The sequence below is a fragment of the Toxotes jaculatrix genome, chromosome 15, assembly GCF_017976425.1.
Source record: "Toxotes jaculatrix isolate fToxJac2 chromosome 15, fToxJac2.pri, whole genome shotgun sequence".
In the NCBI taxonomy this organism is placed as follows: Eukaryota; Metazoa; Chordata; class Actinopteri; family Toxotidae; genus Toxotes; species Toxotes jaculatrix.
In genome coordinates, this window is record NC_054408.1 from 2,569,152 (window position 1) to 2,596,480 (window position 27,329).

The following is a 27,329-nucleotide window of genomic DNA, read 5'->3' on the forward strand; positions in this document are numbered from 1 at the left end:
CACTCGAGGCAGAAATGGCTCCTGTGACTGTTAAATTATTAATATAATGTATCATTAGATTATTAAAACTCATGCTTTCACGTGTAAACAGCGTTTTACGGTTGTTGTTGTGTTAGAGATAATTTTAACAGTTTTACATAGAAGCGCAGCTTCAATGCGTGTTTTCATTATGGCTCAATCTCCTGATTATTTTCTTGATTAATCGATTGTTAGGTTTGTAAAAATTCAGTACATGACCAGAGAAATGTTGTCACCGTTCCCCAGAGCCCGAAGTGACACCTTCATGCTGTCACCTGTGTCTGTTATATTACTGAGATCGGTTCTTCAGGTTCATGCGAACCTCATCCAGGTCCACACGGTGCAGCTGTTACCTTTCATTCATCTCGTTTCCACCTGCCAACCATTAGGTTGTTACTGCTGAGAAACTCAGATTAAACTGTGTGGTCGTTCCAGTCACTAACAAAACGTGTTGTCAGTTTTGTTGTTGTAGTGTTGTTGTGTTTAACACTGCAGGGGCCTTTAAATGGGCTTTTAGTGAGCGGAGCCATGTAAAAGCAGCGGTATGAGCCTTTAAAACAGACCAGTCCTCTCTCTGACTGAGTGCTTCTCGTTTTTTTTTCATGCTGCATGTTTTCTCTTTTTTTGGCTGCTGCAGTTGTTTCCAGTGGATGGCAGCAGCGAGGACGGCCGCTGCTTGTTGTTGATGCTGAGGAAGCTTCTCCTCCGCTTCTGCATCTGAGAGGAGGAGAGACAGGAACCGACTTCCTGTCAGATCTCAGCTCAGCTGCCTGGCCGCCTCTCCGGGAGGCTTGTGGCTCTGCAGACCGGGGAGCAGGGAGGCTTCTGTGGCTGGTGTATGGCTCGGGAAGGCGCCTGGGACCTCCGCGCAGCAGAACCAGTAACGGCAGCAGAAACGGCCATAAATGCGAATTGTTTACACCGGCGGGTCCAGCTCCTGTTCCTGCTTCCCCGCCTCCCCGCGACTCCGAACGGCCGCCTCTGCGCGGCGGCGTCTCCGCACATAGCGTCAGTGGAGCGGGGCTGATGGCCCTGGTGCTCGGCCCGGCCTTCATCACCATCGTCCGCCTGTGCGTCTGCTAGTGAGCTACAAGAAGCCGTACACGTTAGCGAAGCGGGGAGAGGCAGAGGAGGAGCCCGGGCCGGGGCGCAGCATCGCACCGTGCATGGTGCTGCGGTGTCGGAGGGAGTGGATGAGCAGCCGGAGCTGACCCAGAGATGGCTGTCCTCAAACTGGCCGACCAGGTACGTCTGCTAGCTGCTGTTAGCTTAGCACAGCCCTGTACTCCTCAGTCCACAGCCTCTTCTGTGAGGGAGAAATGTGTTTTTAATACCACACTCGTCTTTGTGTTAACAGAAAAATAAACCAGGCTGCAGACTGAGCGCTGCAAGCACCCAAAACCCCGCAGGAACCCGGACCCGAGTGTCCCTCAATGTCCTCGTTTTAATTTATTTTTTTTAATTATTTATTTTTGGCTTAATAATTTTCTTGGTTCCGTTAAAATTAGAACAGCCCACCTCTCAGATGCTTCCTGCTCAGTTTCCTTCCGCAAGCTGCAGACAGCAAATGATCCTCAGTTACCAGAGATGGAAAGTAACTGAGTGCATTTACTCAAGTACTGTACTCAGCTGCAGAGCAGAGGTGTCTGTACTTTACTCGAGTGTTTTCCCGCTTTATGCTACTTTATACTAATACTTCACTTTCTGCAGCCGCACGTCTATAGTTAATCGATTAGTCGACATGGCAGGACACACCTCCTCCTACATTTGCTGTTGCGCCCCAGCTCAGCCCCACAGTATGTGACAGTTCGAGCATTTCCTCTGACATGGAGACAACTTTCACTGTACTTGATTAATTATTTAAGTCATTTTTAAAGCAAATGTGTCAAAGACTCACTCAGATGTGAATATATTTAGTTTACTATGATGGTAAACTAAAAATTTTTGACTCAAACTGCAATTTGAATGTGTTAACTTGGGCTTTTTGTCTCTGAATAGTCAATCGGTTGTTAAAGAAGACAATTTTCAGATGTATTGATGATGAACATAACTGTCAGTTGCAGTTCTGGTCTCTTAAAGACAAGGTCTTAAAGTGGACGATGGAGGACCCGTCATGGTTCAGTGGAACAAATTTCTATCGAACTGGTGACTGATGATCAAATGATGTAAAACTGAAGACTTGGGGTATTTTTGCAGTGTGGTGTTAGTGCTAAGTGATCTGATTACTTCCTACACAACTATTAATAATGAAAAATTTAGATGGAGCCAAATGCAGATTTACTGTGTGTCCATATAGATCTGTAATGTTTAGCATGTGATGTGAAGGACCAAGTGAAAACCAAAAAAAAAAAAATCCCTTTGTTATAAGATTTTATCCCAAGGAGACATTTCTGAGAGGCTGACTCAACAATCCCACCACAAGGCCCATTGAGTAGCTGCTCTGAAGGAGCTTTTGATTGTATCACATGACTCTCCTCAGCAGAGTTTGCACACAAATAAGACGTCCCAAAAGTGTTTAGAGTAATGGAAAATTTGAAATGTTAAGGAAATGTCATGTGTCTTTAATATACTTTGCTGCCTTCTTATAAAAACAAGTAGCAGATCTTTGCAGTTTGTAGCTAAAACCAGCAACTGTTCAACATGTATGCTTGAAAAATTAATCTATTATCAGAATAGTAAAATGTCTGAATTAGTTTTTGTTGTTTAATCTGTGCGTCCACTCTACTGTTTATCCAGGCTCAGTTTGCATTAATTAAATCTTTAGGAATGATTGTGATATACAGCGGGGAAGCACTAAAAGTGTAATATAATAATAATAAGTAATTGTAGTTAATATCATTTGTACTGGTTTCATGCTTTGAGCAGTGTGATGGAGAGAGTTTTATTCTCTTTGGTTTTAAGGAGGTCTTAAGTTATAATTGAACCTGTTGAACCGTAAAGAAACCCTGCTCTTTCTGCTCAGTGGTATGTACCAGGGTGAGGGCCTGTATACAGGTCCCTAAACCTCAGTTTGGGAACCAGCTTTCTCTCTGCTGTTACTTCTGTTTAGTCACAGACTCGTGCATTTTTAAAAATGATCCCGTTGAATCTGCTCCTGAACGAGAGGCGCTGAAAAGACAGAAGGCGTCTGCAGAGTTCCTGACATATCTTAGCTGAAATCCCTGATCTGACGCAGCTTCGTCGGTCCAGTCATATCAGATCTGTCGTTAACTTCAAGAAGGGAAGAGTTCTTTTTTTTTTTTTTTATGTAACTCACAACTGTGGGACTTCCTGTTATTTTCAGACATGCTGATGATGTCTGATAACTGGATGGCTCAGCTCAGCAGACAGCTCAGTGGCTTATAGATTTTTTTTGCTCTTTCATCATGTGCTGATCAAGAGTTGGGCACATGGACTTTTTAACCTGTGATAGTAAGTTATACTCAGCTTGTCTGTTTTTTTAATGTGACCTGAAAAAAGTCCTGTAACAGGGAGGATCTGCAGGTTTACAGAGCACTGAGGTCTGTTCAGGTCTTTCATATTGTTTCTCTTCTCACATGCACAGTAACATTAGATAACATTGTCATTTTTGCATCTTATTGTAGTCACTTTGTGTCTTTGTGTCTGTTTGTGGTCGTTGATTCACTGAGTTGTAATGGGGAGTTTTCAGGGTGTGATTGTGTGTTGCCCCCAGATGAAATCGAGACACCTGCACCCCCACCAACTTCCCTCTGATCCTCCTCTTTATTTAGGGTTTTAAGGTAACCTGCCTCAAAAGTCCGTTTCTACCTGTTAAAGAAAAAGAAATCCAGCCAGTCTGGCAGCAAACTGTCCAAAGGTCTGAGGGTCAGAATGGGTTCTGTGCAGCAGATGTCTTTGTAAATAAGCACAAATGGTGAATGTAGTTCTGCTAATGTTCTCTGTTTCCACCAAACAGCCTGCAAAGGGAGTATAGGAAGTTGTTGGCTTATGACTTTCCTCCACAGCGCTGCCGTGCGTGGACAGCGAGTGTGTCTCCATAGTGAATGTGTTCATGTGCTCTTATCTGATTTCCTGTGTTTCTTCTCTTGTTTTTAATCTAGATTTCCTCTATTGTTTCCTGTGTCTGTTTTAGGCAGGTGAAACATTCAGAGCCCGCTCCTGCTTTTAACGTACGTTGAGAGGGAGGCTGAGGGAGTAGTAACATGCAGAACAGTGGGTTTTGATTCAGCTCTTCAGTGTTAGCAGGGCAGCAGAAGTGTGTCGCTGACCCGGAGGGGAGGGAGATGAGCCAGTTAGAGGCCTGCCACCTCAGGCATATGGTGAGATGAGGCTTTGTGTTATGATGTGCTGTAGGGACAGGGTGTTTGTGTGTTGCAGGTTTGCCTGTGTGTGTGTGTGTGTGTGTGTGTGTGTGTGTGTGTGTGTGTGTGTGTGTGTGTGTGTGTGTTGGCAGCATTTCTGTGGAATTAAAACAAGCTTAATCTGATGGAGGAAGTTTGTGTAGGATGGAAGGGGAAATCTGTTTGTACTGCCACTTGTATCTACGGGGTCCCCACTCAGTTCCCAAGAGACCAGAGGCGACCCTGCAGTCAACAGCTCTGATTGGTTACTGACATGGTGTGTGTGACCAGTGTGTGTGTGGATCAACAGAGGACTCTTATGTTTGAGATATTGTTAGAAAGCCTGCAGGGGTGCCGGTGGAGCCTGACTGATTAAAAACAAGCCGGGTATAGAGATCTTCAGTCGTGGCATCACTTCCTGTCTAGCCTCTGTGCCACTGTCTCCTGTAACTTTATGTAACCTCTCATTCAGCTTTTCTTTCATCAGTGTTTTTCATAGATACTGATGATGATGATGATGGCGGTGTTTTCCTGTGGCTTGCTTTCCATATTCTAACAAAAATCAGCTTCTCCACAGCAGCTGCTGCACTGAATCTAAACAAAGTTAACCAGGGATTAGTTCTGCAGGGTTTGTTCTTACTGTAACGTGGTTTCATCCATATCCATAAAACTCACCAACGCTCTTCTCTTAAGTAATCTTTTCTGCTATTACAGACATGTCTGGACTAACTTATGGGAATTGTTTAGTTTGTTAAAGGCAGCTAAAAACAAATATTGAATAAACAACATATATCTGGAAAAGAAAACCCAGAAGTTCTGGTTATGTAGTTAATAATAAAGTTTATTGTCCAACTGTAAAATACCCTGCCTCAGGCATATTTTTATTATGGCTTTAAAAAACAAATTTTATGCATCATCGCCAAATAAATACTGTATTGGCTGATGTGTTGGGATCAGATTTTATTATTTATTTTTATTATTCTAGGATTTTTATAGGTCTTAGTAATCCTCTGTTATTTGGTGTGTAGGTCCTGGATACGTGTTGTAATACATCTTTTAAAGGCGACGCACAAACTCTCACTGAGTCCATAAATCTCCTTCCCTTTCTCGTGCCAGCACCAGTCTCCCTGTGGTCATGCCAGACATAGCACACTCTCTCTCTCTCTCTCTCTCTCTCCCCCCCTCCCTTATCATCTGTTTGGTGGCTGATCAGTGGGTGAAGAACAGTGAGGGAAGATGAGACAGTCACTTCCCTCTCATGTCACCCATGTAATTCCATTTTGCTGACGCTTTGTGCCTCATTAGGTGGCAAGAAATTATTTCTCGGTGTGAGAATAGGTGGGAGTTTCACAGGGGAGTTGTGTCTGACCTGCAGGAGAAGGCTGAGATGGGGAAAATGACTGTTGGTTAGATAATTAAGCCCCATTTGGATTCATTATTAATTGTTATTCTCTTTTGAGCCCTGTGTTTTGGCCTGGTTTTGTCTAAATTTTGGCCAGTTGCCCCCATTGAAAGTGTGCTGAATTAGCTATTAGTATTTCCTGTTTGCAGTGTACCCATGGATGTACACACAACTGTTAGTGAAGTGCTGTGATACTGAAGAAATCTTTAAAACGTGATGATTGTCGGGCAAGTTCTGACTGGTCTTTCCTTTGATTTCTAAGTGGATCTGTGAACGTTTATTCTTAATGGACATCAGAGATAATGATATCCTCTAGAAGTGTCAGTCATAGTAACTGAGATCAGTGTGTATTTCATGTCTGTCTGTTAAGATCTGACTCTTTATAGTTTGATTCTTTCTAATGTTTCCTGGCACTTTTACAGTTTGGTGTTGTGTTTCTGCTGAGGAATCATTGTGTGATGATTTAAATCACAAGTTAGCAAGTTTTTTTCATTAGAACAAAAATAAGGTGTAGAAATGTCAGCCACCAGCCTGATTTATTCCTTGGGCAAATATTTTCTGATTTAAATAATTTATATTATATTTTATATAAGTAAAGCTAAAACAACATTAAACAATAGCTCATCTTGTTTTAGCAAATAAAGAGCAGCAGGTTCATGTTATGGGAATTAAATTTGGTATTGGTAGCATAACTTTGAAACAGCTGCCACCTGCCGTGATAGTTACCTGGAGTACGATGATGTGATGATGTGGCATTACACCACAGTTAAATTTAATGGTAGGAAAAAAAAAAAAAGGCCAGATGAGGAAGTGGTATCATTCTGTGCTCCGTTTTTAAAGCAGAAGTGAAACTCGGCTCTGTGGTTCCTCTCTCTAGCTTCTGAGAAGGAGAGACTGTGCAACAGGAAGTGAGGCAGGAGGTGGCAGAAACGCACAGGAAGTGAAGTGACGCCTGCCTCAGCTCGATCTGATTCATCAGTAACTCATCTAACCTGCAGCCTGCTTTTCTGTCTCTGCACGGACTCTGACATTAACCGTTTCCTGAGTAAAGAATCAATGAGGCTGTTTGGACTCAGCTGTGTTAAAGGACCACGCCGGAGACTTCTGCATGTTTTCTCTCATTTACCATAAATTATGATGATAACACACTGATGATAACATCCTGCTCAGCTTAAAGATCGCCAGGTTCAATGGAAAATCCTCATGATGTGAAGGACATATAACAGAACTTGCATGAACTCTTGTGTGGTCCTCTAACTTACTGAGATATTGTTGGTGACCCTCATGTTGACTGAAGTTGCACTGCAGGCTTTTTTTTTTTTTTTTTTTTTTTTGTTAGCCTAGCCTGCTGTGTGTATTTGTACGGCCTGTATTTCCCTCATATCTGTGATCCATGAAAGAAAATAAGGGCTTCACAGACACGACCTCCACACAGTGCCCTTCACTAAAGCTCTGTCTCTGCACAGACATTTTATTTTTATGATCTGTATCTACAAAGGGTCTCCTACAACAATGGGTTTTCTGTATGGCAGCGGATATTTTGGTCGGTCCTGTTGGTAATAAAGAACATTTTTGTTTGCAGAGTATGTTACAGTCATGGATGTATCACTGAGCTGGCCCACCAGGCACAGGTCCAAGGTGTCAGGGTCTTAGTTTGTCTTGTTGGAAAGTCAACCAAACGACTTCAAAGAGACACAAAGGCGTATAAGCAGACGCAGAACACCAACAAAGACATGAAAAATGACTAAATATAGATTCTAATCACCCAAAGAGCAACGTGGAACGACCACAAAAAGACGCAAAATGACTAAAAGAGACGCAAAGCAATTAAATATAGATGCAAATCCACCAGGAAGACTCTCTGTCAGGCAGGATGTGGGTATGTCTGTGCCTGGAGGCCCATTTCTACACACCCCCATGCTCGTAGTAGCACTCTCTGCTCCATCTTTTGTAAACACAGCAGTTTAAAGTAAAGAGCTGCTCCTACACACACACGCGCACACACACACACGCACAGACACACACACACACACACACACAGAGACTCAGCCTTCCATACCGTGGGAAGGATCATGCTCGGTCTCCTCTTGTGTCACGTACAGGAAATATTCTCCCTAACATATCTCTGTCGCTTCTCCTCACTTTGATCAGTTCACTGGCTGTTTAAAATCGATCATGTGCACTTGCATGTCTTACATGTTGCCTGTGGTCATGTGTTGTTGACGGTCTGTCCGCTCTGTCCTCTCGTTCCCCAGCCTCCTCTCATCCAGGCGATCTTCAGTGGAGACCCTGAGGAGATCCGGATGCTCATATACAAGTCTGAAGACATCAATGCTCTGGTGAGGACACACAGCATCAGTATCCACACACAAACACATTTAACACGCCCTGTGTTTTCTTGTAAACAAACAAAAGTTATATTTGCCTTCATTTTTTGTCATCAAAACACATTTTGTCCAATGACTTAAAAATCTAAATTTATTCAGAATATACGTATACACACACACACACACACACACACACACACACATACGCATACATACACACATACAATATCTGTAATTGTCTTGAAAAGATCTCATGGTTACATATTACATATTTTTGCCTGTATAATTTTATGGGATTTTACAAGTCGCTGATACTGTAGCAGCATATGTTTATACCATTCATATCTCCATCGCTCTGATTCACTTTGACACAGTTTATTTAAACCATAATATATAAACACAGGACTTAGGTGTTCTCTAAAAGTCGGCACCATGTGGATTCTGATGCAGATCCAGATCCATACGCTGATAAAATGTGGATATTTTCCACTGTCTCTGAGCTCAGAATCAGCTTCCGACAGAAGGCAGCACCCAGGGGTGAGGGGAGGAGGGCCACAGGTCAAGAGTCAGTAAAGCCAAAGTTCAGAGTGTGTGTTTATTTACATCAGCTCATGCGGGTACAGATTTATAACATGTTTGTGCCATGGCAGCACATGATGTGGCCTGGGCTGCTGTGCTGCTCTCCTCTCTGCTGTATCCTCTGCTGGATCTCCTGTGTCGGATGCTCCCACGTCACTGTCAGCTTTAGATGTGTTTGTTAAAGGCAGCCGGGGGGTTGCTGTCGCCACGTCTTAAAAACCTGGAATATGTGAAGGGGGACCCCACAACTACTGAAAACAGCAAGCAGTGTGTGAGGGTAGACCCTGTGAGTATTAAGGTGGATCCCACAAGTATTCACAACAGAAGTGTGTAGATAGACGTGTGTAGACGTGTGTTAGTGTCCTCACTCTCGATCCTGCCTGAGTTTTTTATTTTGTCAGATGTGTGTGACAGTTGGAAAGAATCGTCCTCACAAGTAACCAAACAAGTGGCGGACAGCACAAGTGACATAAGTCAGAGTGTGTGTGTGTCTGCGTTCTTCTTTTGCCACTGCCCAGCCCCACGCTCACACCACAGTACCTTAGAATAAGAGCAGCTGCTGGATCAGCTTGAAATCCTCCTCCATTATTATAAGTACCAACGGACTGACTTCCTCCCTCAGGATGCAGAGAAGCGAACCCCGCTGCATGCAGCAGCCTTCCTGGGCGATGCAGAGATCACCGAGCTCCTCATCCTCTCTGGTAAACTCAGGCTCTTGTTCCTCATTGTGTCTTGAACTTTTCACCTCTTTACATTTTGCAGAAGTTTTTTTCTTTCATCTGTTTTATTGTCCAAAAGCCTTGTTAGTGTTAGTACTTTCTGACTTCCTGTCCTTGTCACTCAACCCCAAGACCATCTGTTCCCTACAAGGAAATAAATCTTAAATAAATAGTCACAAATCTATAAGGTTCAGTAATCTCCCAAAGCAGCTGGTCACTGTGGTTGTTGACAAACATTGCTGTTCTTGATATGAGAATATAAACCTGTAACGCAGACCATCTAAACTTTTCTACAAGTTCTTGATTAGTGAAACTGGTGTTTTTAGATTTTTTCACTCTGTTTTCCTCTGTATTCTTTCAGCCATGTTTTTCCCTCCTCTTTCCACTCTGCAGGTGCACGGGTCAACGCCAAAGATAATATGTGGCTCACCCCTCTCCATCGCGCTGTGGCATCTCGGAGCGAAGTGAGCACGCACACAAACGCACACACAAACACACACGCACACCTGCTGAGTGCAGCCCTTTCTTCTTCCTGAAACGGGAACAGCTCAAGCAGTGCAGTGAGAGGTCCTCACTGGGACACAGGTGTCAAGGAGCTCGTGATGTTTACCTGAAAACAGACAGACAATGCACAGTCGTCACTTTTCAGCCTCTCCCTCCCTGCAAACTATTCTCAGACAGTTTTATCTTTGTGCGCTTCCTGAATCTGGGTCACAGCAATTAATCAACCACATCACTCCCGGTGTCCAAACAGGTAATTCAACATGACTGGAATAACCGGAGGATGGATTTTAACTAGCTTGTTTACAGGATTGGAAAATTAAAAAGGAGTGCTGCTGTGAAAGGTTGAGTTAAGGCTGTGTCTGAAATCACTCCATTTGTTTATTTAATCAGTTGTTCATACACATTACTGTGATTTCCACTTCTTAAGGCAAAGATTCACACTGTGGAATCACAGTTAGGTTAATAAGGCTGCTGTAAGGTAACGATGCCACATCAGAATACTGAATGAATTCACAGCACACATCGATCCTGCTGCTGTGTGATGGCCACAGATGTTTAAAGAACTAAAAGAAAGAGAGCCAGCGTTTTATGTTTCATTTTAAGTCAGATAGTGTTTGAAAGAGGATGTTTGAAGCCGAAACTGTGAGAGCTGTAGTAGGAAGGAAGTGATCGGGTACAGATCTCAAAACAAGAATGGTCAGCCAGGAGCTCGGAGGTGTTAACATAAATAACACAAATATCCACACAGAGATCTAAAAATGGCTCCTACGAGTTATTCATCTATTAAAAACACACGCTTTCTGTTTGACTGTCTTCCTCAGGAGGCGGTGCGAGTTCTGATCCGTCACTCGGCCGACGTGAACGCCCGGGACAAGAACTGGCAGACGCCGCTGCATGTAGCCGCAGCCAATAACGCGCTGCGCTGTGCTGAGGTCATCATCCCTCTGCTGAGTAGTGTCAATGTGTCGGATCGCGGTGGACGCACCGCCCTGCACCACGCTGCCCTCAACGGCCACACTGAGGTACTGTCAGAGTCTGAGTGCTGATGTCCAGATTTGAACTGCAGATGATTTGCATCCTTTCTCGGTGTAGGTTTACCAACAAACAGGCGGTGATGTAACCCTCCTGTGATATTTTGGTTGAGTAGCTCGGTTAAAGGAACCAGGTGGGCGAGAGCAGCTGTATCACTGGGGTTATTAAGTGGGCTGTTCATTTTTGAAACGCTCCCCGTCTCAGATAGTATCGTTCACAAATGTGCTGCACCTAAAATTATTCAATGAGAGGCGGCAGGTTTCCGACGCCAGGCTGAATGGACAGCTTCTCTATTTTTGCTGGACAGTCTCTCCAGAGTGTTTATGCAACAACTGAGCGAAGTGATCAGATGTATTTACAGTGCTGTTATATAAAGACCATCACCCACACACAAACATCCTCACATTTATCCTTATAATGCTCACACATACTATATCTGCTGCACACATATAAACATACAAACACAAATATATATCTCTTATATTATCCTACAGATGGTAAACCTCCTCCTCGCTAAAGGAGCCAACATCAACGCCTTCGATAAGAAGGACGGCCGAGCGCTGCACTGGGCAGCTTTCATGGGTGAGAGCCAATATACACAAATACAGTAAACTCTTTTGGTGGTTTGCTAATATTCGCAAAAAAATATCAGCCTGACAGTTTATCAGTCAAGTTTACTGTAATTATAATTCTTTATAAAACCTCCAGCACAGATTTCTGTTTCTGTCAGTAACATAACACAGAAGCATGATTGGTTTGTCCAACAAACGCTTTAGTGCTGTTAACCACGGTCTGTGAACTGTTCTCTGGTGCGCCCCCTGCAGGTCATTTGGATGTGGTATGTCTGCTGGTGAGTCAGGGGGCGGAGATCAGCTGTAAAGACAAACGGGGATACACTCCCCTCCACACGGCAGCCTCCAGCGGACAGATTGCTGTGGTCAAACACCTGCTCAACCTGGCCGTGGAGGTCAGGACACACACACACACACACACACACACACACACACACACACACACACACACACACACACACGTTTGTCTTTTTCATACTGAAATGTTCTCACTTTCCAAAAATGTCCTCACTCCCAACTTCTAATTCTCAGATTGGTCCCCACAAAGATAGAAGTCCGCTGACTACCCACTCACTTATTCACTGTCTCATTCTGCTTCACACTTCAGGAGAATAACACATTCTCCCTGTTTAACTAACACAATAGCACTTATTGTGTGCTCATTCACAAGCTGGACACGCTCATTGTCTCATTCTTGTGGAAGCACAGCAGCACTGACACGGACACCTTTCCTCGACCATAATAACAGGTCTTGTTTTCTGTGACAACAGATAGACGAGTCCAATGCGTTTGGGAACACAGCGCTCCACGTGGCCTGTTTTAACGGTCAGGACGCTGTCGTCAGCGAGCTGATCGATTACGGCGCCAACGTCAGCCAGCCCAACAACAAGGGCTTCACCCCGCTGCACTTTGCTGCTGCCTCCACACATGGAGCGCTCTGCCTGGAGTTCCTGGTCAACAACGGGGCCGACGTCAACGTACAGGTACGCCGGCAGAACGTCTGCCTCGCATAAGCAGACAGAGCCCCAGCGTCGACGTCTCTCTATTCTACTCTGTGGCCTGTTAGTCCAACACTTTGGTCCAGTGTAAAACATATTGATGTTTAAATGGACCACAGACATGGCTGGATTAACCACGTACGGGGCCCTCGGGCAGAAATTTGTTTTTGTGCCAGTGTCGTCCACTGTACATGACAGTTTCATTACATCAGCACCCCAGAAACCAGTCGGTCAACAGCTGGAATGATTAGTTGATTGACAAAAAATTAACTGGCAACAATTTTGTCAATAGATGAAGTGTTTTTAAAGTAAATATTCACTGGTACCGTCTTCTAAAATCTTTGGGACACACTAAATCTGGTTTATTTCTCCACCACCTTCTTCAGAGTCGAGACGGGAAGAGTCCTCTTCACATGACGGCAGTTCACGGACGCTTCACTCGCTCCCAGACCCTCATCCAGAACGGTGAGACCTCGTCACGCTGGATCTCCTGAAGTTACACGTGTTGCATGTTCTCCCGTTGAATTAACATTTCATCCCAGGTGGGGAGATCGACAGTGTGGACAAGGACGGGAACACCCCTCTTCACATTGCTGCCCGCTATGGTCATGAACTCCTCATCAACACGCTCATCACCAGTGGGGCAGACTGCACAAGGCGTGGAGTCCATGGCATGTTCCCTCTCCACCTGGCTGCTCTGAACGCTCACTCCGACTGCTGCCGGAAGCTGCTGTCCTCAGGTAGCACACAAACACACACGCAAAGCGAGCTGTGACGTAGTAAAATTAGTTTCCTAATCGAGGTGTTGGTGCTTTTTAGCTTATTCTTCATATCATTAACTAACTAGACTAGTTTGTGGGGTTGTAGGTTAAACTTCCAGAGTTTAGGCTAATGTCAGTGACTGGGTCCTGCTCTTCACTTTACATCAGCCAGCGTTGTGGTAGATTATAGCTACATTTGTCAAACCCACTGTTGTTTGCTTTAACTGTGCTCATCCTAAAAGCCTTTTCTCTTTTAACATTAAAACCTCAGTACTTACTGCCACTGACTTTACATGAAACCTAACCAAAAAAAACATTCTTATCAAATCACAGGGTTAATTACATTTGCAAAACCTTTAGTTAGTAAATCAAACTGAAACTTTTGTGGTTCACTTTTGTCTGGCAAACATAAACTAATTTAAAAAACGGTGGAAATCTTATTTAAAATTCTAACTTGGTTGATGTTTCTCAGAGTGCTTGAATCTGCTTGTTCACCCTGTGGATATCGCCCTGGGTATCTGCTGATTCAGGGTCTGTTTTGCCGTCATCATCTTTGGATGTAATTTTCAGGAAGGTTTGAGCCCGGTTGTTTTTCTTGCTCCCAGTGGTGAATTCCTCCACAAGCACACGTATTCAGCTCGGGCCAAATTCAAGTCACAATGTTCCAGAAACAGAGAGGGCCTTACTGAGTGTAATTGCTCGCTGATGGGACCACGCTCTGCTCAGTTCTGCTCTTAGAAGCATCAGCGTTCGTAGTTAATGTCTTGTTTACATCTGAAAAGTTTCCTTGTTGCTTTTGGCAATGAAATAATTTGTCTCTCTGCTCATCCCATTTGATTTTGTTGGGTTCTGAAAGAGGGTGACAGAGGACTGGTATATTAAACAAATGTGAAGTAGGAGTAGGGAAAAGACAACAGTCCTTTCTGGCTCCAGATCCCTTTAGACGATTTAACAAGGCCCTGGCACTTGTGTCTGGAGGCATGGAGCAGGATGAAACTGGGATCCTCATGTGGCTCCGCTGAGTTGCTGTAGTGAGCAACAAAGAAGGCATTTACATGTGCTTGAGCCCTGTGCAGCTGCAGTGTTGCATCTGGTCGGGCCTGTTTGGCTGGGCTTTTGTATTTGTTGTTAGATCAGAATCTCAAAGTCCCGCTTTACTCCGCATCTGAAACGCCGTGAAGATCTGGCAACTTGTAACGATCAAGGCTTAAAGAGCCACCGAAGAAGACGACAGTACAGCAGCCATGTTGTTCTTTTGTGTTTTGGTGTTGTGTGACTTTGATGTTACAGTACATTCATTTAGCAGATACTCTCATCCAAACAGAGATACAAAAACTGCACACACCCCTGTTGGAACAAACTGTAGGTGCATCCCTCTCATTCAAACAGCTACAGCCCCATTCAGACTGGGTTTTGTTTTTTTTAATAACTACAGCCATAAATACCTTCTGTAGGTATGCCCTCTGGCACATACCTACACCATTACAGCCTGATTATACTGGTATGATGATGAACAACATGGTATGATAAACTCGTAGGTGTTCACAGGTACAGTTGCTAAATTCCAAAGACTTTCAAGGGTTCCTGGAAAATTCTCTGTGCTGACAAGGGTTTGTGTGTTTTGATCTGTTTTCAAACTAAGATACTTGCTGCACTTTCTCAGTCTGAATGTCTCTGACCTTATGATGGCTTGTCTCTCCGTCTGTAACACGTAGCTTACACCTGTTTGTGTTTACCTGTGTATGCATGGCCAGCATCACGCACCAGCGTCACCTAACCTTCTCTGCCACCCACCCTCGTCCCACCTGTCGCACTAACACCTGTCTTTCTCTCCACTTCCTCCTCTTCCTGTCTCTCTCTCTCTCTCGTTCCCTCTGTGGTGGCTGCTGCTCCTCTGTGTTGTCTGGCCTCCCTCCGTCTCCCTGCGCTGCCCCCGTCAGGTCGGAGGTTTAGCATAATGTGTAACGACTCGGTCCTGTCTGCAGGCTTCCAGATAGACACCCCTGACAGTCTGGGGAGGACCTGCCTGCACGCTGCTGCTGCCGGAGGGTGAGCACCACCTTTCACTGCATGACACATAGTTATATGTAAAAGGTTTATTACATATATATATATATATATTTTTTTTTTCATTCCATTATTTGAAAATAAATAAATTATAAAAATACAGAGTGATATTCATGCTTTCTGTGTGCAGTAATGTGGAGTGTGTTAAGCTGCTCCTGAGCAGTGGAGGAGACCACAACAGGAGAGACAACTGTGGCAGGTAAGAGAGGACGTTGCTGTCCAGTTAACACACAGTTTGTTCATCACAGTGTGTCAGAATGTGTATGTGTGTGTTTTCTCTGTCATATTGATCTGTTTGCCTGACTCCTGCCCCCTGTCCGTCCGTTATTGCCCAGGACTCCCCTCCACTATGCGGCAGCCAGCCGTCACTATCAGTGTCTGGAGACTCTGGTGGCTTGTGGAACTGCCATCAATGCCACTGACCAGTGGGGGCGCTCTGCCCTGCACTACGCTGCTGCCTCGGACCTGGATAGGAGGTGAGGAACATGGAGTGGAGGAGAAACTGTTGAGATCCTTCACTATGATCAGTATTTTTTTCCCACACACCAGGTGGACATCATGTGGCCCTGTAGCTGCTAGATGTGTAAAAAAGCAGCTGTTTGCCATATCAGCTTTAACGGTGACAGCTTAGTGCAGTGGTTCTCAACCCTGGGGTCTGTCCCCTCCAAAGGGTCACAAGATAAATCTGAGGTGATGGGAGATGATTAGCTGGAAAAAATGATAAATCTGTAATCTGCATTTCTGGACCTCTTGTGACATATTAGATAATTTAACTCTTCGAACCTCAGACGTTTTAGATGAAACCATGTGAGACGTTTTAGAGGGGACATGTGTAGTACCTGAAGCACTTGACACCCCGACGAGGACAGAGAGTGGAAATCTGCTCCTCTGCACTCTGAAACTCTGCGTGGCTGTCAGCTGTTGCCACATATAGAAACCTGATGGTCCACACCTCGCTGTTTCCATGGTAACCGGAGGTGATAATCAGGTGATGGTGCTCCTGCGCGGCCTCCAGGATCGACGTCTCCGCAGTTTACGATGCAGCTCACAGCCCTGCATCCCATAGTAATCCGCTCACTCGTCGGATATCACCGCATAAAAGACGCTGTTGTTCGAATGTGTTAATGCTTTTATTCTCTTTTATCTCACCCCCCCTCCCCCCTCCTCTCCCGGTTTTCTCACCCTCCTCAGGCGTCGTGTCGCTCTGGAGCCGGAGAGTGAAGGAGTTCAGGCGGAGAGAGAGAAAGAGGCAGCGCTGTGAGTGAAGGAATAAAACATATAGATGCTGAACACGTACAGGACACATGAAGAGGGACTAAATTAAAACTAAACAACACTTGATTTTTTTTTTCATGTTTCTAAAGAGAAACAAACGTCATTCTCCTTTACAATAACGGATTTAATCAGATTAAAAAAAAAAAAAAAAAAGGATGTTGGGATACTCAGCAGAACACTGAACCTGGATTAATCCTCAAATTTCCTCCTGTTTGAGTGACATCTGCAAAAAAAGAACTGCAATGTCCAGATGTTTGAGGAAATGACTGAGCTTTTGTTTTTTAAAGTATGAAATGATATGTTTGTGAGCTGTGGACCGAGTGCTGCAGACAGAGAAAGGAGGTCAGAGAGGATCGTTGGCTGTTGATGTGTTTGATATTTGAACATCATCTCTTCTTTTTCATGTGCTGTTTTTCACTCAGTGGAAAAAAAAAAACAAGACAAAATCTTGTGCGCACAAACAGTAAAACACACACAGACACACAAACCCTGATGTCTGAATAACTTTCATCCAGCCCATTAACCGCCTGATGTGTGAACGATATATTTAAGCATCACGTCCTCACACTTCTCCATTCTTCAGTTCCTGTTCTGTGCGCTGCGAGCTGATTCTGTCTTTTACGATAACTCAGATGTTGTGTTTCTGTTCCAGATGTTTAGAGTTTCTGCTCCAGAGCGGAGCGACGGCCTCGCTGAAGGACAAACAGGGCTACAGTCCCGTCCACTACGCCGCCGCCTACGGACACAGGCACTGTCTGGAACTGGTCAGTCCGCTCGCTCAGGCCCGTGAGAGCTTAAGGCCACATGGGGAAAATGGTTGTGTTGTCGGAGAGTGACTGCAGGCGTTTTCTCCATCTGTTATCATATTTTCACTGCACGCCACGACATTCCAGGGCCTCGTTTTCCCCAAATCACCTTGAGGCTGAAAATAAAAAATCCATCTTACAAACCTGAACCTGAGCTGAAGAAGCGTTTTCCAAAAACATCGTAACCGAAGTGATCATAGGTTTAAGGGTGAAAAAGAGAAGAAAACAGCTGCAGGTTCAGGCTTTGAATTGATTTCAGATTTAAAAGAGAAAAAAAAATGCATGTGTTTTGTTGTGACCTGCAGCTGCTGGACAGAGACGACAGTCACCGTGACGACCCCGAGTCTCCCAACGCCAGGAGCCCGCTGCACCTCGCCGTGAGTTGTTTTTTTTTTTTTTTTTTTTTTTTGTTTCACTTTACAAAAGATGGCAAAGTTTACTTTTACTTATATATTGTATTTGATTTGTAAAGAGTTTCTGTCTCTTGCTGCAGGCGTACCACGGCCACGCTCAGGCCCTGGAGGTGCTGCTGCAGGGGGAGGGGGAGGTGGACCAGGGGGACGAGGTGGGGAGGACGCCCCTAGCCCTGGCTGCCCTTCGTGGCCACAGTGACTGTGTTCACACCCTCCTCAGCCAGGGGGCGTCGCCACGCACCACTGACACGCAGTACAGACGCACCCCCGCACACCTGGCAGGTGGGTTCAGCCTCAGGCCGCTTGAATGGTCTTGATCGCGTTTACGTTGTTTTTGTTTGTAACCGTTTATGCTTCTTAGAACACCTGTCTAACTGGATGTGGTCAGAAGTATGTAGACGCTTAATGTACTTATAGACTGGGATTGTTTTTTATGGTTTTGGCCTCTTTTAGACAACAAGAGCTCTTCCAGTTTCTGTTTCTAGATGACGACTGTGAGCCAGCCTTATCTGGAAGGCTCTTGTGGCTGAGTGGGATTAAATCTCTGTGGCCAGGTTCTAAAATATTGTGGAGAAACTTCCAAAAAAGAAGAAGAGCAGAGCTTACAGGAGCAGACAACAGGGCTCTTTTACGCGGCGTATGAACGAGGGTCATTTTAAGTCCAGTACAGTATGAACACAAACCACTAACAACACGCTGTTGGCCTTAAACCTCTCGCCACGTTACCCTTCACACTGCTGCTCTTATTAGAACTCAGTTCACATAATTGATTTCTGCCCGTCAGTGCATATGAAGTGGTTATTTGTTGATAATATTGGTCACGGTTTATTTTCAGCACTGATGGTTCTTATTCTGTTTTTCGCTGCGGTGACACGAGAATCATCCAGACCTAATCTGACCTCCCTGAGCCGATGTGTCATCTGACTAACAGACGCCTCTGTCTCTCCCTGCAGTGATGAACGGTCACACGACGTGTGTGCGCCTCCTGCTGGATGAATCAGACGGTGCAGACCTCGTGGACGCCGCTGACTCTCAGGGACAGTGAGTGACAACCATTGACTGTATAAAACATGGACGTAGCACCCGTGACGCCACCCATTCGTTCCGGGGAGTCGGTTTTGTGGCCAAACCGTGGGCACTTGAGCTGCGCCATCTTGGATTTTAGTGAGAGAGTATTTTCCATATTTGGCGGAGAGGTGGTTACTCTACGGGTCAGCCGGGCCGAGAAACCGCCCACTTAGCTCGGTGCAACCGAGCTAGCCTAAGGCTAATCAGCTAGGCTAACAAGCTAAGCGGCAGCTACACGCAGCTACATCCACCACACGACAGTCCCCGAATCCGTCAAAACTCATCTTCACCGCTGCCTCCATCCACTATCCACGTACAGTTACAGCAGCACACAAACAACAGGCGCTTACTGACGGAGCTGCTCTGTCCACGCAATGTCGGACTTTTTAAACAGAGAGCACGGAACACACCGCAACAGCGTTCCTAACATTAGCTGCTCCGGTCCTCTATCTGTATCAGCAGCGACCATAAATCGGCAATTAAGTCATAAGCTAGCGGCAAAATATGCTAATACATGCTAATTAGTGCAAATATCCAGGTAAAATAGTGAGAAATTTACTTACCGAAAAAACTGTCAACCCTCTGTCAACCGCTGGAGGCAGCCGGAGGCCTCTGGATGTAGCTGCCTAGCCCAGCCGATGCTTTAGCAAAGAGCTAACTGCCTGTGACTGTCTATGGAGGTGTCACTCAACGTAACCACGCCCTACTTTATGTAATAATTTTAAGCCTAAATAACACTAAACCGAACCCACAGTGTTCACGGAGGTGGAAACAATAGAGATGAATAAATATGTTTTTTTTAGGCTGTAAAGTTGGCTATTTTAACATGGGTGTCAATGCTCACTTCTGGAGCCAGCCCTCAGCGGCAGCCGAGGAACTGCAGCTTTTTGAACGCGGAAGTGATCCTCACTGCTGAAACCTACAACTCCCCTCTTGGTGATGATCCGTTTTTTTTACTGTTCTCGCCTCCTGTCTTGTCGCTCTCGCCCGCAGAACTCCTCTGATGCTGGCGGTGGCGGGAGGTCACGTCGACGCCGTGTCGCTGCTGCTGGAGAGGGAAGCCAACGTCAACATGGCCGACAACCACGGCCTCACTGCGCTGCACCTCGGGGTGAGTGTGAAACTGGAAAAAGACTTCAGTACATGGAGCCTGAAGAGTGTCCATGGAACAAATTTATTCTGCCTCATATGATCATAATGAGGCTAAAGCCTGTGAAACCCTCTCGTCTCCAGCTGCTGTGTGGTCAGGAGGAGTGTATCCAGTGTCTGTTGGAGCAGGAAGCCTCGGTTTTGCTCGGCGACTCTCGGGGTCGTACGGCCATCCACCTGGCCGCCGCCCGAGGTCACGCCTCCTGGCTGAGCGAGCTGCTGAGCATCGCCTGCTCTGAGCCGCCGTCCCTGCCGCCGCTGAGGGACCACAGCGGGTACACGCCGCTGCACTGGGCGTGTTACTACGGTCAGTTTCCCCTGACACACACTCACAGTTACCCTCACGCCGTTTCAGTATACATTTGTTTGGCGATTGTGTTTATTACTGTATGTGTGTATTTTGGCGTGTGTAGGTCAGGAGGGGTGTGTTGAGGTCCTGCTGGAGCAGAAAGGTTGTCGCTGTATTGATGGGAATCCCTTCACCCCCCTGCACTGTGCAGTGTAAGTCACTGAATGTTGTAGCAAAAAAAACTTTATTAACGTCCTTCACTTCTGACATCAGAGGCCAGTCAGTGAAATGCTGTTTGTGTTTGAACTCTCAGAGTGAACGATCACGAGCCCTGTGCATCACTGCTGCTGGAGGCGATGGGATCGGACATCGCAGGCTGCAAGGATGCTAAGGGCAGGTGAGTGTGTGTCTGTGTGCACAGGTGTGTTGACTCCACAGCATCAGTGTGTTACTGCTCTGCTCTTTGTTCTGTTTTCATTCCTTCCCGTCTCCTGCAGGACTCCTCTTCACGCTGCAGCATTCTCGGGCCACATCGACTGTGTCCAGCTACTCCTTTCACACGATGCACCTGTCGATGCTGTAGACCAATCAGGTCGCACGGCGCTGATGATGGCGGCTGAGAAGGGCAGAGTCGGGGCTCTCGGTACGGTACTTTTCCTCGGCCTCATCACTGCACTGCCTTTGTTGTTTCACAACATTTAGCTCTAAATATTCTGTCCTGTGCTGCAGAGGTGCTGCTCACCAACGCCAACCTCAGTGTGACGGACAAAGACGGGAACACCGCCCTGCATCTGTCTTGCAGTAATGTAAGTGTCCACAGGAGAGTGTGTGTGTGTGTGTGTGTGTGTGTGTGTGTGTGTGTGTGTGTGTGTGTGTGTGTGTGTGTGTGTGTGTGTGTGTGTGTATTGTTTGTCTTAATCCCAGTGTGCGTTTGTTCAGCTGAGGTTGTGTTTGAAAGCCTCCCTCCCTCTGTACCAGTCGGGCTTGCACTGATTGGTCTTCGTCACTGTCGATCAACTCATCAATAGTTAGTGGATAATTAGTGACTTCGCCAGGTTTCTGCTAAACAGATGAATTAATTACATTTAAACCACATTTTTTGTCACAGCTTTAAATATTTATTCAAAATATAATTAATCATAAAGCACAGCCTCATCTTTGTACATTTAAGGTCCACATGTGGAAGAGACTGTGACGTCGTCCTTCCTCTGGACTTCAGAGCCTCGTATTAACCTGAAAATCTTCTCCTCACAGGGAAAGGAAGAGTGTGTGTTGCTGATCCTGGAGAAACTGTCAGACACTTCGCTCATTAATGCCACAAATGCAGCGCTGCAAACGTGAGTATCTGAAATCTGTGTGAGTGAAAGGAAAACAGCAGCAGGACAGATACAGTACGACGTTACTTACATAAGCTTTCGTTTCCTGGTCCGTTACCCTCAGTCCTCTCCACCTGGCGGCTCGTAGCGGTCTGAAGCAGGCGGTCCAGGAGCTTCTGTCCCGAGGAGCCAACGTTCAGACGGTGGATGAGAACGGTAGGATGAACCTGGTCTGGTCTGATCCAGGAACCGTTACTGTGATAGGCTGTAGCTGCATGCCGCTGTCACTGGTCAGCATGAATGTTTTTTTTTTTTTTTCCTCTGTCCCAGCATGAACTCAGCTCGACTAATGAATAGTTTCAGCCCGACTTTCTGTGTTCACTGCAGATGAGTCTTTAAAAAGGAGTTCCCACTGCTCACAGACTCATGGACTCATGAACCTCGGGGCGACTGTGGGAACCCTGATTTAAACTGCTGCTTGTTTGCTTGTTGTGCGTTTGTTGCTTTGACATTTTAAAGTCCACCTGAAGTTACATCTGTAAATCACTTGTTTTTGTCTGAGGAAAGAAAAAAAATTGAGCTCGTTGAACGAATCGCCAAGCAGATATCACCTGGTCTGATCAGGTTTCTGCTGTCATCATTAACACCACTGCACACACACTGTCTGCCTGTGGCGTCTTTGTCCACTCTCACCCCTGCAGTGTAACAACACACTCTGTCTGTTGACCTTTCTGATTTGAACCAAACCAAACCGTTACCAGTGTATTTAAAAATGCCACTGACAGATGAGTGATGTGTTTTCAGCTGGACTTTAATGGGATGTGTTTGTTCAGTAGAGACAGACGTCAGCGGTGGTCGTCCATGTGAGCTCTGTCCCCTGTCCCCCCCATGTCAGCTGGCTGAACACTAATGGAATGCTGCTCCGTCCCTCCCTTTGTCTCCTGTTTCTGCTTCGCCTTTCCCGCTTCGTCCACGTCTCGCCCTCCTCCTCCCTCCGTCCCTCCCCTGTCCTTCCTCCCTCCCTCCCTCTCCCTCCCTCCTCTCTTTTTTCTCTCTTTTTCTCTGTCTCTCTACCTCAGGTCTGACCCCTGCTCTGGCTTGTGCTCCTAGCAGAGAGGTGGCTGACTGTCTGGCTCTCATTCTGGCTACCATGATGCCTTTCTGCTCCCCTTGCAGCTCCGGGGCTCCCTCCCCAGGCTCCCTCCTGAGGCAGCTGCCCCACCAGGGGGGCAAAGGCCCGGGCACTGGCCCTCGGGGGCCACGCAGCCCCAGGAACCCCTCCGGACCCTCCAGCGAGGGAACCACAGAGAACGACTCGGAGGACTCGGAGACCTTCTGACCCCTCCGAACCGACTCTCTGCCCTCCTACCTCGAACTGTGCACCTGAACTTTTTGTTTTCCTTCCTCCCCCAGGAACGGTGCAGTGTTTTTACTGATGTGCACTCTTCAGGTAGAAGTGTAGAGACCTGGTTGTGACACAGCGTGGATGTTTGCAGTTATGGAGCAAAGTGTTCAATATTAAATAATCGATCACATGGATAAACTGTAAAAATATATAAACAACTACTACTAACTAAATATTTATTTTAAACTGTAGTTAATTTGTAGAACTTCAAAGTCAATATTTTTCTGCAGACGCTCAGAACTGCTGACAAATTCAGTTGTTAAAGGAAATTAAATGGGGGTATTGATTAGATTTAGTGTTATAGTGAATGAACATCTTATGTCACCAAAAACCACACTGTAAAAATACTTAATCATAAGTAAATTCCTGCAGGGAATAGTATGTAAATATAATCAGGAAAAGTTACTTAAAAAGGAAAATTTTACCAATGGATCAATGTAAAAGCATTTTTTCCTAATTTTTCCATTTTTTAACAAATGAACTAATCTTCTGATGATTTTCTTGATCAACTGTTTGATTTGTAAAAAATTAAGAAAAATACTGAGAATCACAACTGTCCTCAGAGTCTGAGGATTTTTTTTTGTCCAAAACTCAAAATTGTGAAAATGAATAAATAAAATAATTTAAATAACTGAAAGAAAAAGCAAGAAACTGTAGCCATGAGATGGATCAACTGTCAGACTAGTTTAATCTATAACAAGGCTTCATATTTTATTTGATCTTCATTTTTGAAGAGTCAGATAAATGCAGTGGAGTAAAACCTCAGATTTGTACTTGAATAAATCTTAGTTATATTCCTCCACCTTAACTTTTACAGTTTATTCATGTAATAATTTGTTTTTTAGTTATTTAATACTGAATGCTTTGGGCTCCTCACTGCCGTGTCTGTATCTCCGGCTCTTCTTGTGGGGGAACATGTACAGAATCGCCCTCCTCTGACACCAGGCTGGAGGCTTTTTTTTTTTTTTAGTGCTCTTTTCCAAAAGAAAAAAATTAATTAAAAAAGAAAAAAAAAATTAACAAAACAAAAGGATTGGAGCAGCTGCACTGCCCTCGACTGACTCCTGCAGCCGAACAATGACACTGTGGCTGAAGAAGAATTCGATCTGGACCAGTTCTGGTTTGGGTCTGCATGCTTGTGTTAACTTAGACCACGGTTCGCTCTTTCTAAACACGGGTGCTTAAATCCAAACCGACCTCGGTACTTCGTCTCTGCATGGCACAGCAACTCGCCTCTGAGACTCGTTTTGTCTTAAAAAAACGAAAAAAAGACAGAAAAAAGCCATTTTTAACTGTTTGTACAAAATGAAGTTGACCATTAAGAAAGTTATGTGTAATTCTAACCTTTTTATGATTTTGGCTTGTTGTACCAAATATTTGACTTCCACACGTAAATGACTACACATGAAAAAGGTACACACAGTAGAGCTTGTTTTTAACTTTTAACCACTGAAGCACAAATTTGGATTTTGCTGTTTGATTTTGCTGAACTGTGGCTGGAGTGTGAAGAACACAGCCTTCATAAGATGTTTCAGTCGTCTGAAAACTCACCAGGAGAGAGGACACGACGCTGGGTACATCTCAGTTCCCTGAATCACGTTTATGTGAAAACAGAAACTGCCAAACATTTGCTGCTTCCAGCCTCTGAAACATTCAGGACTGGACGTTGCCTGGTGTGTCTGACCGTCACAGGCTGAATACGTTTTTGAACGTATGGTTGAATTAAATAAGTTTGGACTTAAACAACAAGCTTCGCCTTGTATGTAACCATATTTATTTTTTATGGTCCACCTTTCGAGGTGTAGTCCAGAGTACGATACATGCTCCAACACCCACGGCTGTCGTCCAGAATGTTTGTGAGTCTGATGGAAGCGAAGGAGGCGGGTCAGTTTGTAACCAGAGGCAAATGTTTCTTAGTTTGTTTTACGTAGAAATGAATGGGAAGCGGATTTTGGTCCTACTGCACCGTCCAGCAGATCCTGGTCTGGTGCATCTTCGCTCCTCTGAGCATGAGAACGAACCCGATCAGTCTCTGGGTTACAAGCGAGGAACGGGATCAGATGAGGGAACTGAGGCGTACCCACTGATGAACGCAGGGTTTGTGCAGATGTGACTAAAAGATGAGATTTATGCATTTTATCCTGTGGCCTCCTGCTCTGTTTCGACTCCATGTTTGTCCGTACCTGTAGTGCATGGTTGCACACTTTGTAAACCAGGGTAGCCAACGGTGACCAACCTTTCCCACCTGGGCAGGTGTAAACCAGGTGTAATCATTCGAGCCCAGGTTCTCCATAAAGACCAAATTCAGCTCAGTTCGTTGTGGTATTTCTGATCTAATACATGATGGTACAAATACTGCCAGCACTTAAATGTACAATAACACAGGGCCTTGACCACTCCACCTCTCACACCCCCGTTTGTCTACTGACCAGCTATGTGCCATTGTCTCAAATGTGTCCAGTGCCTTGTTGTCCATTACTTTTTAATTTTTCTTTCATGACATATCCTGTGTCAGTAGATTTTAATATTTTTATAATTTTAATATATCAGTTCACCAAATTTACAAAATCAAAGATTTTCTAAAAGAACCCTGGTGGTGTTGAGTTGCTCAGGTTTGGTTTATTTACTGATTTATTTATTTTCTTTTTTTTTTTTTTAGAATTAAATTGAGTTGACAGTAAATTAATCAGCAGCTAATTTCCTAATTGATTGTTTAAATGATGCTTCATGAGCAAAGATTCACTGGTTTCATCTTCTGAAATGTATTTTCTGGTTTTCTTAGTAAAAGAAGACTGAAAATATGAGTTTGAACTAAAACCTGGAGAAATAAAAACAAAACTATCTGCGTGTCTCGCCACCACTAGATACCGTTTTTGTTTTTTTGTTTTTTTTTTTGGTAATTTTGGTGAACTGATTGTTAAATGTTGAGCATAATGTGAGCGGTTTGTTTGAAAGGAGTTTGCTTGAGGGACCATTATGCAGGTGTTTTTTTCTTTTCTTAGTGAAATGGTGTTTCACTCCTCTGTTTTCTCTCCTTTAATGCTGATGATTTTCTGTTTGTCTTATTGTCAACGAATCCCACAGAAAAGCCACAAACAATAAATGAGTGACCTGTTTGTTCCCTAATGACAGAAATCATTAAAAACTGTTCACAAATATATATTTTATTTAAAAAAAAAGGCTAAAGAATTTCCCAAAATAGCTGAGCACTATTTTTAATCAAACGTCACTTAACCAGGATGAACACACATTTGCTGGGGACTAGTTTAAGCTGCGGATGAACACACATTTGGTGCTTTAGTGAGTACTGTGTTGTAGTTTTTGGACTTTTAATACTTTTTATAAGATAAAATTATTGTTTTTGGCCTTTTTGTGGAATTTGTTGACAATCAGGGAAAAATGAAACATTACCAGAACTTATCCTTTATGTTGGTTGTGTGCGAGAGTGTGTTAGGTACTCAATTAAATTGAACTGCTTTTGTACATAATGTCGACATAAAGCTTTGTATGGGGAAAAAACAACTTTGAGCACAGTGATGTTTTCATCCTAAACAGCTGAATATGAACAATGTTTTTTATTTGAGTCATGTTTAGAACAAACTAAAGGTGTGTATATTAATGAATTTATTTGAAATTGAAATTGAAATCCCTGTTAGCTGCAGTTAGATTGAAACGGAGACGACTCTTAATGCTTGATAAGCACACGTTTTTAACAAGCACAGTCTTTTTCTGCCTCTACTGTCCCTGCTGAGAGACTGAATCTGTCTGCCAGTATTATTAATTATTGTTCTACCAGAAAATGTGCTTCACCAGTCCTGACAATCGTTATCGTCATGTGTCTGATGATTTTCATACCAGTTCCTGATGCAGTACGACGAGCTGAGGGCTGTTTGTCAGCTACCCTTTGTTTTATATAAACTGTACAATTATAAAAAAAATCTGTTTGAAGTTAATGTGATGCTGTTTGTTTGTTTTTGTTTTTGTTTTTAATTCAAAATTTATCTTTGTCTTTGCTTGATCCGTCAGGGTCGCGGGGGAGCTGGCATCTATCCCAGCTGGCTATGGGTGAGAGGCGGGGCACACCCTGGACTGGTCGCCAGTCAATCGCAGGGCCGACACACACACACACAAACACAGACAACCACACTCTCACACACCTAGGGGCAATGTTGAGCAGCCAGTTAACCTAATGGGAGGAAACTGGAGAAACCCCACAGAGACACAGGGAAAGTATTTTTTCTGCCATTAAATATTTCTCTCCATTGTGAATTATGGATCTTAAATGATGTCTACTACAAACCCCCCCCCCCCCCCCCCCCCCCCCCCCC

At 44.6% G+C, this 27,329-nt stretch overlaps 1 protein-coding gene across 5 annotated transcripts; it reads left to right on the forward strand.

Moving 5' to 3' along the window:
- Window positions 1-757: 757 nt before the first annotated feature.
- On the forward strand, window positions 758-27,316 carry ankrd44 (ankyrin repeat domain 44). Of its 5 annotated transcripts, none has more exons than XM_041057739.1 (27): window positions 758-1,263; window positions 7,977-8,060; window positions 9,250-9,328; window positions 9,740-9,810; window positions 10,672-10,872; window positions 11,377-11,464; window positions 11,707-11,849; window positions 12,225-12,437; window positions 12,839-12,917; window positions 12,995-13,192; window positions 15,199-15,262; window positions 15,411-15,479; window positions 15,616-15,756; window positions 16,472-16,537; window positions 17,208-17,319; window positions 17,667-17,738; window positions 17,855-18,056; window positions 18,728-18,815; window positions 19,836-19,953; window positions 20,076-20,298; window positions 20,405-20,492; window positions 20,594-20,677; window positions 20,778-20,923; window positions 21,010-21,086; window positions 21,535-21,617; window positions 21,721-21,812; window positions 27,028-27,316. In XM_041057739.1, exons 1-27 carry the CDS (start codon window positions 1,237-1,239, stop codon window positions 27,189-27,191), a joined length of 3,072 nt encoding a protein of 1,023 aa, XP_040913673.1. In that variant the 5' UTR covers window positions 758-1,236; the 3' UTR covers window positions 27,192-27,316. The 5 variants fall into 5 exon arrangements, with proteins under 5 accessions (XP_040913673.1, XP_040913670.1, XP_040913674.1 ...); XM_041057736.1 differs by lacking the exon at window positions 27,028-27,316 and adding an exon at window positions 22,676-26,512 and having other exon boundaries at window positions 759-1,263; XM_041057740.1 differs by lacking the exon at window positions 27,028-27,316 and adding an exon at window positions 22,773-22,936 and having other exon boundaries at window positions 760-1,263.
- The last annotated feature ends 13 nt before the right edge of the window (window positions 27,317-27,329 follow it).

What these genes read in the sequence shown, in the direction of transcription:
- ankrd44 (XM_041057736.1), top strand. Translation starts at nt 1,237, where the DNA reads ATGGCTGTCCTCAAACTGGCCGACCAG. An exon ending in CTGAAGACATCAATGCTCTG is followed by an intron (nt 8,061 to 9,249) that starts GTGAGGACACAC and finishes TTCCTCCCTCAG; the next exon opens with GATGCAGAGAAGCGAACCCC. An exon ending in TCACTGCGCTGCACCTCGGG is followed by an intron (nt 19,954 to 20,075) that starts GTGAGTGTGAAA and finishes TCTCGTCTCCAG; the next exon opens with CTGCTGTGTGGTCAGGAGGA.